The sequence below is a fragment of the Anguilla rostrata genome, chromosome 3, assembly GCF_018555375.3.
Source record: "Anguilla rostrata isolate EN2019 chromosome 3, ASM1855537v3, whole genome shotgun sequence".
Lineage (NCBI taxonomy): Eukaryota > Metazoa > Chordata > Actinopteri > Anguilliformes > Anguillidae > Anguilla > Anguilla rostrata.
Window position 1 is genome coordinate 67,006,935 of NC_057935.1, and position 14,448 is coordinate 67,021,382.

General features: G+C 47.8%; 1 protein-coding gene across 2 annotated transcripts; it reads right to left on the reverse strand.

The window, feature by feature from the left end:
* Window positions 1-4,957: 4,957 nt before the first annotated feature.
* On the reverse strand, window positions 4,958-14,193 carry LOC135251721 (desmin-like). 2 transcript variants are annotated; one of them, XM_064329423.1, is made up of 9 exons: window positions 13,483-14,193; window positions 10,249-10,309; window positions 9,781-9,876; window positions 8,548-8,709; window positions 8,149-8,274; window positions 7,299-7,519; window positions 6,949-6,992; window positions 5,788-5,873; window positions 4,958-5,329 (listed from the first exon to the last, which is right to left on the reverse strand). In XM_064329423.1, the coding sequence occupies exons 1-9, from the start codon at window positions 14,085-14,087 to the stop codon at window positions 5,258-5,260; spliced, it is 1,473 nt and encodes a 490-aa protein (XP_064185493.1). In that variant the 5' UTR covers window positions 14,088-14,193; the 3' UTR covers window positions 4,958-5,257. The 2 variants fall into 2 exon arrangements, with proteins under 2 accessions (XP_064185493.1, XP_064185494.1); XM_064329424.1 differs by having other exon boundaries at window positions 4,958-5,333; window positions 13,483-14,192.
* Between the last annotated feature and the right edge of the window lie 255 nt (window positions 14,194-14,448).

Below are 14,448 nucleotides of genomic sequence, written 5' to 3' on the forward strand. Positions count from 1 at the left end.
GTGGGGAACTGCTCGTCACATGTTTTAAACGGTGAAGGGCTCACTGAAACCATGATTTGGCTCTGATTTAAGTCGCCTCCGCACTGCGCTGAAATCCAGATTACGGGGTCTCCTGTGAATCCACAGCGGCTCGTAATTAGAGCAGAGCTCGGAGCAGCACACCGATTTAAGCCTAATACGCATCGGCCCGAAAGTGGAGCTGCTCCTCAGAGGAACCCGCCCCATACCGAGGGGGCCGTTGGGAAGCCTCTTCCCTCATGTCCCCCCTTCTCCCGAGAAGCGACCGTTAAAAGAACGTGCGTGGCTAACGCTAACTCCGCCCCCTCAATCCGGCACGATATGGCCATAGCAACAGGAAGCAGGGAGTAGTTCGGAGTTCAGTTGTAAACGCGTAAAAATGTTTATTATCCGCCGCTGTCCCAAACAGTCTCTGGTCCCAAAGCTCAGGAGCACGGGAGAAGATGATTGGCGAAGTGTGGCTGTTTTTTTTGTTGGGAAAAACCGGCCATATTGGCGCCCACGTCTTGTGAGCTAGGAGCACAGGGAGCCGTCCATTCATTACATTACATTACAGGCATTTGGCAGACGCTCTTATCCAGAGCGACGTACAACAAAGTGTATAACCATAACCAGGAACAAGTATGACGAAAACCCTAGAGAGAAATACCAGTCCAAGTGCAGGGAACAACGGCATAGTTCAACTTGGACCCTGAAGGTTAAACTGAATTCATGCCTGACACACTAAACAAGGGCCTCAGTGTGCTGGCTCTTTCTCTGTACTGATTATAATTATGACTTACCCCGTGGGGAATTTTTAATCATTTCATTTGGCAGAATTTAATTTTAAAATAGAAGGTATCAACATTAAAACGGCAGTATAGCTTTTTGCTTTGTATTATTGTTCAAATGTTCAGTTTATTTGATCTCTGACATATTTTAAAGCTGTTTTATAATTAGTAATACTTGGCAGTTACTTGATGTGCTGTTTCCTGTTAGTGGTATGTGTGACGGATGGTCAATGAGCTCTGGAACATTCGGTCTAAAACGTTTATTTGGATTTTTCGGCTCTCCTGGCCTGACCCTGAAGAACATGGCAGGAAAAAGAAAATAATGAACCCCACTCCTACATTTTATCCACGTCATTTTCTGTGAGTAAGCCCGCAAAATACGTGTTCTCTTTCCAGTCAAGGAAAATTGCTTCCTGTACGAGTTACATTAAAGGAAAACCTTTGTCCGCCTTGTCTCGGAAGTGAAAATATGGCACTCGGTTGCCTGTTCTGTTGTGCACAGTGGGAGATAAAGAACTCTAAAATACACCTTTTTCAATCCGATGATTGCTGTTTTATTGGTAATGACAGTACAAAGTTTTTTTTGCTGCCAGCTAATGGAATTATAATGGACAGCTTAATGGAATCTAGCCAGAGGCTTCCATTATGTCCTCGCTCGCTCCTGCTCACAGGTCAGCCACTTCCTGTTTACTGAAAACCTCTAATGGGGCTTCCTCCCCATTTGTTTGCGTTTGACGCATTCGGACTGATTTCAAATGCAGGCAAACGTATACGCTCACACAGGCGTTCGAGCATGCAAGCACGCCTACGAAACAACCGTACAAAACACACGTCATATAAAATTAATAATGTAGATTTGCTTAGCTGTTTATAATTTCTCATGCAGAGGTGGTAGTCCAGTTCATTTATTAAAGATTTTGTTTAATTTGTATGCATGACCGTCACATTAGTACAACATGCAATATGCAGTAGATACACGGTGTTAAGCATTGTCCCCAACACCTGTCCCCTAGAGGCTTTTCAAGAGTCTATAAATGTTGATAACATTTTTTTTTCATTTCTCTAAAAAGAAAAATGAAAAGCTAGTATTGTTTGTGGTTACCTGCGACAGATTGGCAACCTGTCCAGGGTATATTCCTGCGTCCCGCCTAGTGCACGCTGGGATAGGCTCCAGCAACCCCCCGCGACCCTGACCAGGAATAAGCGGGTATAGATAATGGATGGATGGATGGTTGTGGTTTCCAACTACATTCTTGTTGCATGCAGTATGATGCAGATTGCAGGGCATTTCTCTCCTGTCTCAGATGTTTGAAATAGCAATGCAGTGACATGCTGCCTAATGGGGAACATTAGGATTAATCATGTGAGTGTTTTTTTTTTATGCGTTTCTATTTGTGCCTGCATCTGCAATTGCTCAGAGGAAGTAGATTATCTATAATCATGGCATGATGGAGGGAGTTGCAGTTTAACCCAAAGCTAATCGCAGGTCTAATGACGCCTGTTTCCTCTGTGTGTGTCAATTGCTCTGTGAAATGTGAAATTCAGACCCCTTTTGATTGACAGATCTTTTTCCCCCCAGTTGGACTCAATTTGTGTTTGTTTACTATTTTCGTACACCAAAAAACAAAAAAAAGCAAGACCTACCCCTGTGTTGGGATTTTTTTGTTTGTTTTGAATGTTTTACTGTGAATGTATTTGCATTAATATATCACGTTTGTTTAGAATATTTTTTTTTAACTTTGACTGTATTTATGCCCATTTATCTCTTTCAGTCCATTTTAGAGCCAATGGAGAAAAATACAGGGCTGGTAAGACACTGTTCCAGAGTCTGGTTTGACGCCCAAATCTGGTCTTGAATCTGGAGCAGTACCATTGCCAGCTGAGGCAGACATCTTGACAGAGTGAAGCAGGGGGGTGGCCAGTCTTGTCCCGAAAATGGCCGTGGGTGTGGGTACAGGTTTTTTGTTTTATCTCAGCGCTATAACATCTGCTTTAACCATTTAACTAAGATCTTCAATCCAGGCCTCGATGAGTAGAATCAGCTGTTGTAGTGCTGGGCTAAAACAAAAAAAACCCTGCACCCGCTCTGGCCCTTTTCGGGTAGGATTTGACACCCCGGGGGTAAAGCGTAATTGCCAATAGCCTTGCCCAGCGATGGAAAGATTATGTCAACCATGAAATGACCGTTTCTCATTGCTCACTTGCGACTGCTTCGCGTTACATATTTTGGAGGAAGACACTAGCTAGTCTGTTCTCTCACAGATCGCTAGCTTGCAGACGGGTAATGGTAAATGGACTGCATTTATATAGCGCTTTTATCCAAAGCACTTTACAATTGATGCCTCTCATTCGCCAGAGCAGTTGGGGGTTAGGTGTCTTGCTCAAGGACACTTCAACACGCCCAGGGCGGGGTTTGAACCGGCAACCCTCCAACTGCCAGACAATCGGTCTTACCTCCTGAGCTATGTCACCCCGTAGGGTAGACTGTGGCTGCAGCAATGTGTGTGGCCTGTGAGTGTGATTAAAGATCAGCTATTAAACATTTGGGCAAAAAAAACAAATGTCTCATTTACGTAGGGGAGGAAAGCTATTGCGTTCATGTCTGCGATCGTTAGAGCAGAACAGATATTTCAAATACGATGTGGACAAAAGCAGTTGTACTTGAAGAGATAATAAGAGTTACTAACAACATTAGGGTATTATCTACCCAGATTACTGGCTCAACCAACCTGAGACGTAGCGCTACATTTCATTCGCTAATGCTACAGCTACATTTTATGGCTAATTATGCCATGAAGGTCTGGCAGTAAAATGAATAATGCCATTGTTAGGCTTCTTACTCACATTTTATACCCAAGTAGAGCATTATTTAAAAAATAGCTTTGATGGAGATGAATAGTGGAGTTTGAAATATCATCTCTTTCATCATCATGTGAAAGGAAGGTTTTACTTTGGGAAGGACGAGCAGAATTACTCTGATGCATGTTGAAGTGATTTCATTTTTGTTAGGGCTGTAGCATCTCCACTGCCGAGTGGGTTTGATGAAGAAGAGGAGAGATCTTGGAAGGAAGAGCAGTCTCTAATGGCCTGAATCCATTTACTGAGAGGGTCACATGTCACACCAAGAGCAGGGCTCGTGTTTACATTTTTGCAGTAGTGGGCTTTTCAGTAGTTATTTTCTTTTAATAATGTGTCAACAATAAGCCAACAGCCAATCACCAACAGCTGACAGCCATTCTGTACCTGGTTAAGGATACATCATTATGAATATTGCTGAATGAAACTTATGTGCCTGTAGGCAAGAGAAACACTCCGATTCAATGTTCAGTTGCACATAGTTAGTAATGAGGAGCAATATACTTACTAATATAATTGCATGTGTAATTGGGATAATTGAGATAATGTATGCAGTTGTGGGTGATAATACGGCTGCATTGTGATCCTGCTGTTTTAAAGAGTAAAGTACTGGCTGTACTACCTGCCCAGGACTGTTGGGGTATCAAAGGAATGCCAGGGGACTGGTCGGTTCACAGGTGGCTCGTCCTGCTGAAGTGCTAGCTGATTGATTGACCAATTGATTGATTGTGCCAATTGTGTTCTGATTGATTGGTTGATCAGATTGTGCCATTTCTGACCGTGGCTAGCAGCCCCACAGGACTCTATAAGTGACCATTGTGATTTCAGGGAAGAGCAGTTTAATGGCAAAATAATAATAATAATAATAATTCCGTGCAAGATCTGTGGTCACTGACGCACCTAATTTCATCACTCAGAGAGTGGAAGGGAGGAAAATCAGTGGATTTCATGGAAGGATCAATGAACCATGCCTAGGCCCAGAAATCATTCCCCCGACAGGCAGTATAACGAATTCACTCTCTTCCTCCCCTCTCTCAGTCCTGCCAATGTGAATCCAAAATAGACAGCATTGTTCTCTTTCCCAAAATTTTCTATTTTTTTTTTTTTACATTAAATAACCCAACCGGTGTGTTTGAAATCACCACCGTTTAATCAGCTGAAGAAATGACACGAGAAAATCCTATCAGTTGACGATGCACAACAAGAAACTACTTTCTGTGGAAGATCAAAGAAAGGCCTTTTTTTACTATCAGGGCTCCATTTTGGTTCAGTGTATTTCCACCGCAGAAAGAATGAAATACTCAAGAAGTCAGTTATTTAATCCGTTGACCGTTGATCTTTATTAGTGAATTTCCTCTTTGGAAACACCTTTTCACATTCCGAGACACCAACACACATACAGTACTTGCTCAGTAGAGTACCAAACTGTGACAGTTTTGACTTTCCTTCTTCACTGCAGTTACCCAGAGTTCCGTTGCTCCTCCCCTCTTCCTGTATTCTTCTTTCTGCGTTTATTTTAGCGGTTGATTGCGTCAGTGTAAGTGGCGTGGTCGCATGCATTACAAACGGTGTGTCTGTCCTTTACAAAAATCTATGAGCCACCAGCGGCATTGCTATTGTCCTGTTTTTGTCTGTTTTTTAGTTTTTTTAGATGATGTCTTCTTGGTGTTGTGTTGATTCGCTGACTACCTGCGAAGAGAAAGTGGTGATTACCAGATAGACAGACAAACCAACAGGCAAATAGACAGACAGACAGGCAGACAAACAGACAGACGGACCGACAGACAGACAGACAGGCAGCAGTCTCCTTATGCTGCAATATACGATATACTGTTCTGCCCTCATTCATATTAGCATCACAGTGTGGAGAAACCTACACACCATGAAGCTTCTTAAGACTAAGCTTCAGACAGTGATGATATATAAATCAATGGCAAGATATGCTTCCTTGTCCCAGACAATTACTACAGGTTAATATAAAATTAGCTTTGTTTGAAAAGGCTTAAAACACAACTGTATGTATTTTTTTTACTGTGGGAAAGGCGGCTAGCACACGTCCCACCCTTATGCAATTAAAATATATTGGCGAATATTACAACATATAATATTGCATATTTATGCGTGTGTGTGTGGAAAATCTCACCTCGCCGTCACGAGTCTCGATGGTTTTGATCATCACAGTTTTTTTGGACTGAATGTCTGGTGCCCGGTGGCTGTCCGCGCTGGACTCTGTGAGAACAGGGAATCCAGAGAATCTGAGAATTCAGCAACTCGTCACACGTGCGAGTCGCTTTCGCCCGTGCGTGCGCGTTCGTTCGTACCTCTCAAAGCCCTCGCGGAACTAACATTCTAGAATGTTGCACTGTCAGAAATTCTGCCGAGGGAGAAGCGTAGCTTATGCAAAACTCGTTACGAGCTCATTATTCGTTATTCGACATTAAAGGTTTTTCTACGTTGTGCTTGGGATAAAAAAGGCAGTTCTTTTTTTCCTGAGCTAGACGGTGACTCAGACATTAGTTCTTATTCAGTGAGTATAAATAAACAGCTACAGCCGCTCTCCGGTGATTAATAATTCAACTCCAGCACCAGAATAACACTGTGTCACAGCCCTTATAAGTACTTTCCCAACACGATCCCGTTTCGACATCACAGAAATGGGGCAGACCAGAATAGCATCTGTCTATCATCAGCACAGCTGTACAGATAAACCTTAACTGCATCCTTCAAATTGACACTTTAAACCTTAACTACGTCCTTCAAATTGACACTTTAAACCTTAACTATGTTCTTTAAATTATTTATTTAAGATTTTAAAAAAGAAAGGACATTCATTTCGCCTGCAATGACCCCACGTTTTCCAATTAGGACTCCCAGATGGAGTCGCGATCCCACTGCTGGGAATTGTTGTGCTACAAAATTAAATATTTATGAGGCCTGTCTTCCAGTGGTGTTTCCATCTGTTGCAAATTTAGAGCAATCAAAGCACCTCTGTACTTCATTCTGTTCCGCAGATGCGTTTTGGTGCTGCAGTATGTAACCAGCAGCAAGGTGGGGACATGAATGCATTCAGTAGAAACAGCACTATCTAGTGTTCACTGGGTGTTACTGCAACAAAGTATAGCGCACAACTCAGTTGCACGGCTTGAAATCAATTGTTTTAAAGCTGTGTGATATAGAGGCTTCTAGCTGTTCTTGCATTTTGATAAAGGGTCAAAGTCAAGGTTTCTGCTGATACAGAATGGGGGACCGCTCAAATGGGGGCAGTGTGGTGGGATTTGGGGGTGGAGAAGGGGGGGGTACTCACCACGGAAACTTAGAGAGGAGTAGGACTGTGTAGGGAGTGTGATCCTGCAGGCGAGAAAGAGAGAGAGGGAGGGAGGAAGAGAGAGAGAAGGCATTAGAACTGAAAAGCATGAGTTCAAACAGACAGGCGACTCATGCACTGAACACACAGGAGAAGATGCCTCAGAGTGTATCTATCTACCCATGGAAGACCAACCTTACACACCAGCCTTGTTTCATCCTGAATGGTGATGACTCCCTTGTTCATGTGTGGTTTGGTACCTGACAGTGATTCTCAACATCTGGGAGGGGTGATGCTTTGAAAAACACCCAGTGTGCCCAAATCCCCCCCCATCCTAGGTGTGTCCTTACCGGCTCTCCTCTCCCTCCAGGAGTTTCCTGTAGGTGGCGATCTCGATGTCCAGCGCCATCTTGACGTTGAGCAGGTCCTGGTACTCGCGCAGGTGCCTGGCCATCTCGTCCTTCATGTTGGCGATCTCGCCCTCCAGGCGGGCGATGCTGTCCTGGTAGCCGGACGCCTCGTTGCCGAAACGGTCCTCCATCTCCCGCATCTGCCTCATCAGAGACTCGTTCTGGGGAGAGAGAGAGAGAGAGAGAGAGAGAGACGGGCGGAGAGGTGAGGTGATGTTGAAGGGTGATGGAGGGAAGAGATGGAGAGGGATAGAGAAGGATGGAGAGAGCGAGAGACGGGTGCAGAGATGTGAGGTGATGTTGAAGGGTGATGGAGGGAAGAGATGGAGAGGGATAGAAAGGGATGGAGAGAGCGAGAGATGTGCAGAGAGGTGAGGTGATGTTGAAGGGTGATGGAGGGAAGAGATGGAGAGGGATAGAAAGGGATGGAGAGAGCGAGAGATGTGCAGAGAGGTGAGGTGATGTTGAAGGGTGATGGAGGGAAGAGATGGAGAGGGATAGAGAAGGATGGAGAGAGCGAGAGACGGGTGGAGATATGTGAGGTGATGTTGAGAGTGATAGAGGGAAGAGATGGAGAGGGATAGAAAGGGATGGAGAGAGCAAGAGACGGGCAGAGATATGTGAGGTGATGTTGAGAGTGATAGAGGGAAGAGATGGAGAGGGATAGAAAGGGATGGAGAGAGCGAGAGATGGGCAGAGAGGTGAGGTGATGTTGAGAGTGATAGAGGGAAGAGATGGAGAGGGATAGAGAAGGATGGAGAGAGCACGAAAGGAAGTGCTGGAGACTTACGGTCCCTTTGAGTGAGTCGATCTCACAGGTGTAGGACTGGATCTGGTGACGGAACTCCATGGTCTCCTGCTTGGCCTGTCTCAGGGTATCGTTGTTCTTGCTCACGGCCTGGCTCAGGTCTGTCACCTGGAGGAGGGAATACGGGTCTTACTGTCTTCATACGGGTCACTCCCACCCCCTCCCATTCCCTGCATGGGTCACCCAACCTCCCATTCTCCACATGGACGCCACCCCCCCCCCCCCAGTCCCCCAACACCCACATTCTCCAAAGGCCCATCGGTATTGCAAGACGTTGAGGCGGAAGTTGTGATGCTCATTATTAGGAACATGCGCCTCCACACACACGCTCTCAGAATCGCTCATAACCCTTGGTCACACGCTGCCCCCCCCCCCCCTCACCTTGGACTTGTACCACTCCTCGGCCTCTGAGATGTTCTTGGCGGCGATGCCCTCGTACTGCAGGCGGATGTCCCGCAGGGCCGCCGTCAGGTCTGGCTTGGACATGTCCATCTGCACCTGGACCTGGGACTCATGCATCTGGGACTGCAGCTCGCGGATCTCCTGTTTTGGGGAGGGGGGAGGGTGGAGGGGGCGTGGGGTTTGAATCTAGGTGGTGATGTGTCAGACATTCACACCCCATCCCTGTATTTCGTCTTTCCAGCTTCGGACACGTGTGTGATGTATCTTAATTTCGGCGTCACGTGCAGGAACGAGGGGAGACGATTTTAACTCTGCAAAGGCGAGGTAAAGGCTGGGCGCGAGCCTCTCTCCTGGTATTTTTGTGCTCTCTGAACTTCACGCTGCACCGTATGCTTAGCACCCAGACAGCTCACAGCTGCCTGTCTGTCGCAGCTCGTCAGTGTTTAATTATAGAGCTGCAGATAGTTCATAGCATTACGCCGCCGCCCCCCTCCCCTCGCCTCAACCCCCCCCCCCCCCACCGCCTCCCCCCACCATCCCTCCTGCCCTGGCCCCCGCTGCACACACCCCACTGCTCATCATGTAACATGTCATGTTTCTCCAAGGCCAAATGTCAGCAAGAAAGGAGAGAGCACATGAAAGGACCTCGTTGAGGCCATCATAGAACAAGGTTGAGTGTGTGTGTGTGTGTGTATGTGCATGCGTGTATGTGCATGTGTGTGTGTGTGTGGACATTATGAGTGTACTTGAACCGCACAGATGGTTCAGAAATCCGGACTTTATATTATTTATTATACAGATACAGATATACAGATACTCCAGAGTACAGGTAAATAGAGTACCATAGAGACATACACTGACAGGACAAGGGAACAAGGGAAGGACTGATATGGAGGGGACAGACCAACAGACAGACAGACAGACGGACAGACAGACGGACGGAGGGATGGATGGGCAGACAGACAGACGGATGGACGGACCGATAGACAGACAGACGGACGGAGGGATGGATGGGCAGACAAACGGACGGATGGACGGACCGATAGACAGACAGACGGACGGAGGGATGGATGGGCAGACAGACGGACGGATGGACGGACCGATAGACAGACAGACGGACGGAGGGATGGATGGGCAGACAAACAGACGGACGGAGGGATGGATGGGCAGACAGACAGACGGACGGACGGATGGGCAGACAGAAGGACGGACCTCCTCGTGGATCTTCTTGAGGAAGGCGATCTCTTCCTGCAGGGTCTCGATGCGTCGCTCCAGGTCGAGCCTGGCCAGAGTGGCAGCGTCCACATCCTGGAGCGGGGGAAAGATCGCACGTGAGCGACCGCACACCACTTTACTACTTTGATGATTCAGAGGGCCCCCATTCAGGCCCAAAGGCATCCAGGGGACCCCCATCATAAATTAAAAAGGGTAATATTTTTAAATATGTTTCCAAGTCCATATGAATAGTCTGTATGAATAACATATTCGGGCTGACCAGGGGCCCCCTGTAAGGAGCCCCCTGTTGAAAACCCAGAGCGTAAAGTTTTATCACCACTGTACCTATGTGCACATATGGGGAACAGCTAAAGCCTGGTGAAAACGCTGATAAAATGTAAGAGAGAGAGAGCGACTCTCAGCGCCCAGAAAACAGGGATAAAACGGAGAGAGAGAGCGACTCACAGATCTGAAGGCTGACAGGTTGTTCTCCGCCTCTTCCTTCTGCTGGATTTCCTCCTGCAACCTGCAGAACAGATGGAAAAAAGAGGAGGAAGAAGAGGAGGAGGAGGGGGAAGGGGGAAGGGGAAGGGGGGGAATACATTAAAACATTCAGGGAAAGGTTTAATCAGAGAATCGTCAGCACTGTGCACTTGCTCAGTTCTGTGATTCTCACATTCACACACCATTGGCCTTCTTGACTTACCCGCCCTCTAAACATAGCCTCCCACGAAGACAGACATCTTCTGGAGTCTGTTTTTTTTTTTTTTTTTACACGCCAGTGGGGATGAAAGCTGGTCGTATGTTGCCCGTTACCCTTGAGGAACAGGACACCCCACCCAGCTCCATTTCAGCGCGGGGGTCATCAGTGACCTCATTTGTCAGACAACCAGACAGACAGCAGTACAGTTCTACTGTACTCCTGTGACCCTAAAGGCTACAGTATAAGGCAAGAATGAACGATTACCGCTGTGTATAGTTTGGTATGGGGGAAGGGACTATGTGACATTTGGGTTCGGTAAATCACATGCAGTGGCAGCCCCCCCCCCCCCCCCCCCTTTTTGCGGCTTCAGGAATAGCCCCTCTAGCGCTCACACACACATTCCATGTATGTACTGTACCGTACCGTCAAAATGTACAGCTGTTCTCCACCAAAGAGACCGGAATCTGAAATGTCAGGCAGACAGTGGGGCGGGGCATGGAGGAGGGGCGGGGCTTAGTAAGAAGCAGGAGGGGGCGGAGCCCGCTGCGGAATATATCACCCATACATGCACATAAATGGCAGCTATCTACCAAAAAAAGTATTGAGGATATAATTGGCTGTTGTCTTATCCTTTTCTGAAGCTCTAAAGAAATATGCAATCAGTTTTTTTTTAATTTTTTATCAATGAACACTGGTGGATCACTATACCATCGCTATGGCTTTAAATATTTGTAGATACTGGAGGCCTTTTTGGCAGCTCTCGCTAAGTCTGGAGATATGTGGAATGGAGCACAGGCCAGGGAGCATGGCCAGTGTCTGTCTCATGTTGTAGGCGGTGACATTTCCAGCTCAGCGCGGCTCTGGCACAAGGACGGGCATCGAAATCAGGACAACCGGTGTGTATTTTTGTCTCGCCTCGACACCAGTTCCTCCGTCCCTCTTTCCCCCGCGCTCCTCCTCCTCCTCAACACCCCACTCCGATTTCCTGCTGAAGTGGTCTCCACCCTTTCCACAGAGAAACCATCCCTGCAGTACTCTCTTTCTCCTTCTGTCTCTCTCTCTGTCTCTGTTTCCCTCTCCCCTTCTCTCCCTTTCCCTCTCTCTCCTCCTTCTCACTCATTCCTCCTCCTTCTCTCTCTTCCTTTGTTTCTCCTCTCTCTCCCTCCTCTTTCTCTCTTCCTTCTCACTCATTCCTTCTTCTCTCTCTCTCTCCTCCTTCTCAGTCATTCCCCCTTGTCTCTCTCCTCTCTCTCTCTTCCTCCTCACTTGTTCCCCCTTGTCTCTCTCCCCCTCTCTCTCTCTTCCTCCTCACTTGTTCCCTTCTCTCTCCCTCTCTCTCTCTCTCTCTCACACACACACACAGAGGCTACGTGTATTTTTAGCACATGAGAATACACGGAGGAGGGTGGCAGTAAAGTGGGTGGGCTGAGAATAGATCTCTAATCTGGGCGCGGTCTCATGTTACTCCCGGTTCCAGCAGGTGTGCGATTGGTTCAGCCAGTTCAGCGTTCCACTCACAACCATCACTCTGTCCTCCCTCTGTCACATTTACAAATTACTATTATGTAACCCTGCTTTTAAGGCTTTTGACTTAATGTGGGTGGTTCATCAAGTTATGATCATTCTGTTAAACGGTGTCGACTATGACATTGTATTTGCATTCAGTACTCAGTGACTACTTTGAGACTAGATGAATCTGCGAAAACACAGTTTTTAACCGTTAGTAATATATATTATGTGGATCACAAGTAAAGCACATTGCCCATACTCCCTCTGCCCTCAGTAAATACAGTGAAACCAAGATAATAACCATGTTTATAATTAATTTAAAATCATGAAAATTGATTTTCTTTAAAATTATTTTAAATAACTTTATCAAGAGTTTTGAAAGTCATCGTTGGCATGTCAATAGGAAAATCATAAGACTACTTCCTATTCCCGTCTTCCTGTCTGTAACATGAGACCTAGCGCTGTTTGGGGCATTTCATCTGTAAAAGCTTCCCCCTTTTCCCCTGATTCCGGTAGCAACGCCATGCCTAAAAATCATCACCAATCCCCAGTTCCCCAAAGCCACACTTCAGATCAGACCATTGCTAGTTAAACCAGTACGTTCCAGTGACTAACTTTACCAGTCACATCGCATCCTTATGATACATGATACAGCATGTACGCAGTGTACAGCTGTCCAGATTCTGCATTCACAATGGATTCTGTTGTAGACATGGAACTATATATACGTCATACAGAACCAAAATGATATTATGTGGCTGCCTAGCATTAACACACGTTTGACTGTTAATTAGTATAACAATTTTTTTTGCAACACTAGTCTTTAGTGTGCTTTATGCCAATAAAGAATTGGTTTCAAGCTGGATACACCTTGACGCAGTAATGTTTCTGTTGTTCCTCAGGTTAAAGAAAAGAAATACGATAGAGATTTGTGGCAAGGCAGTGTGTGCAGCTTTGTTTCCTGAGGGTTGCTGAGACCTTATTAACTAACTCTGGCTGCCCCCGCCCCCCCCCCCCCCCCCCCCCCGTAGTTTTTAATATACCTCAAAGTAAGCCGGTCTCAAACACACCCTGCATTTCAAACGCAGTATGAGCTGAAAGAGCAGTTTAACTTTCTATCTAAAATGCGCTGCAGCGCTGCTGACATTACTGACTGATGTTCCCTGTGTTAGCTCCCATAATCAACTCTAAGATGGCGGTGGTATTAATGCTATCAAACGACTCCGAGCAGCTCCAAGCCCTTGGTTACATCATGCAGAGATTATGGGCTAGCCTGACGAGCCGGATGCCTTTTGCAGATATGATACGGAGCTCGAAATAACCCTGTGCGATGCGTCTTTACTTTTCCCGTCCTCCTGTGGCAAAGTATTTTTTCTCACCATCCCCCCCCCCACCCCCACCCCCACTCTCACCCCCTGCATCGCCCGAATCTGGGTTTTTGAAAAAGGTACCAGTTTTTTTTCTTTTTTTTTTGAACATCGTCTCACCTCATTTTGAGTTTCATCAGGTCGTCAGCCAGGTTGTCCCTCTCCACCTCCACGCGGGCCCTCTGATTGGTCAGCGCCTCCACCTGGCGGCGCAGGTCCTGCATCTCCTGCTCGTACATGTCGGCGATGCGCGTGGGCTCGCGGCCCCGCAGCCGCTCGATCTCCACCACCAGCGTCTGGTTCTGCTGCTCCAGGAAGCGCACCTTCTCGATGTAGCTGGCGAAGCGGTCGTTCAGGTGCTGCAGCTCCACCTTCTCGTTGGTGCGCGTGTGCAGGAAGTCCTGGTTCATGGCGTCGGCCAGGCTGAAGTCCAGCTTCTCGCCGCCCAGGCCGCCGTAGGAGCGCACCATCACCGAGCCGCCGCCGCCGCCGCTGCCGAAGCCGTAGCCGCCGCCGCCGCCGCCGCCGGCAGAGGAGGAGGCGCGGAAGCTGGTGTAGCCGGGGGAGGCGGAGGAGGACTTGCTCACCTCGTAGATGCGGGTGGAGTGGGACGCCCCGTGGGTGCCGCGGCCCGTGAACAGGCCCGGGGCGGAGCCCACGCCGGAGCCGAACGTGCGCCGGTACGAGGAGGCCGTCTGGGCGGACGAGGAGTACGACTTGCTCATGGCGGAACTCTGCTTCGGCTTTTCGGTGAAAACTGAGGGGGGGCGGGGTGGGGACGGGTGTGCGAGAGACCAGGCTCAGCCGGAGAGTTGGGTGAAGTGGGGGGCCCCGGGTCTGGGACCTCTGATATTTGTAGCCGCCCCACGCCCCCTTCCTTTTGCCCCTCCCCTACCCCTACCCCTACCCCTACTCACCCCCCTCCCACTTTCCCATCAGTCAGCTGTCATGGCCTCGGTGTCCGGTAGCCAAGTAGAATAACAGCTCCGGGTGAGGGGGACACACAGAAGGGTGGGCAGAGGCGTTGCGGGGGTATTACGTGCCTGTCTTGTAACTCAGGCAGTGTGTCCCAGGTGCTAGGTTCAC

Bases quoted from the DNA above. Each gene is read 5' to 3' on its own strand.
- LOC135251721 (XM_064329423.1), bottom strand. From the start codon at position 14,087: ATGAGCAAGTCGTACTCCTCGTCCGCCCAGACGGCCTCCTCGTACCGG. The intron at 10,310-13,482 runs GTGAGACGATGT...TCTGTTCTGCAG, and splicing joins CTGATGAAACTCAAAATGAG to GTTGCAGGAGGAAATCCAGC. The intron at 5,874-6,948 runs GTGAGTACCCCC...CTGTTCTCACAG, and splicing joins CTCCTCTCTAAGTTTCCGTG to AGTCCAGCGCGGACAGCCAC.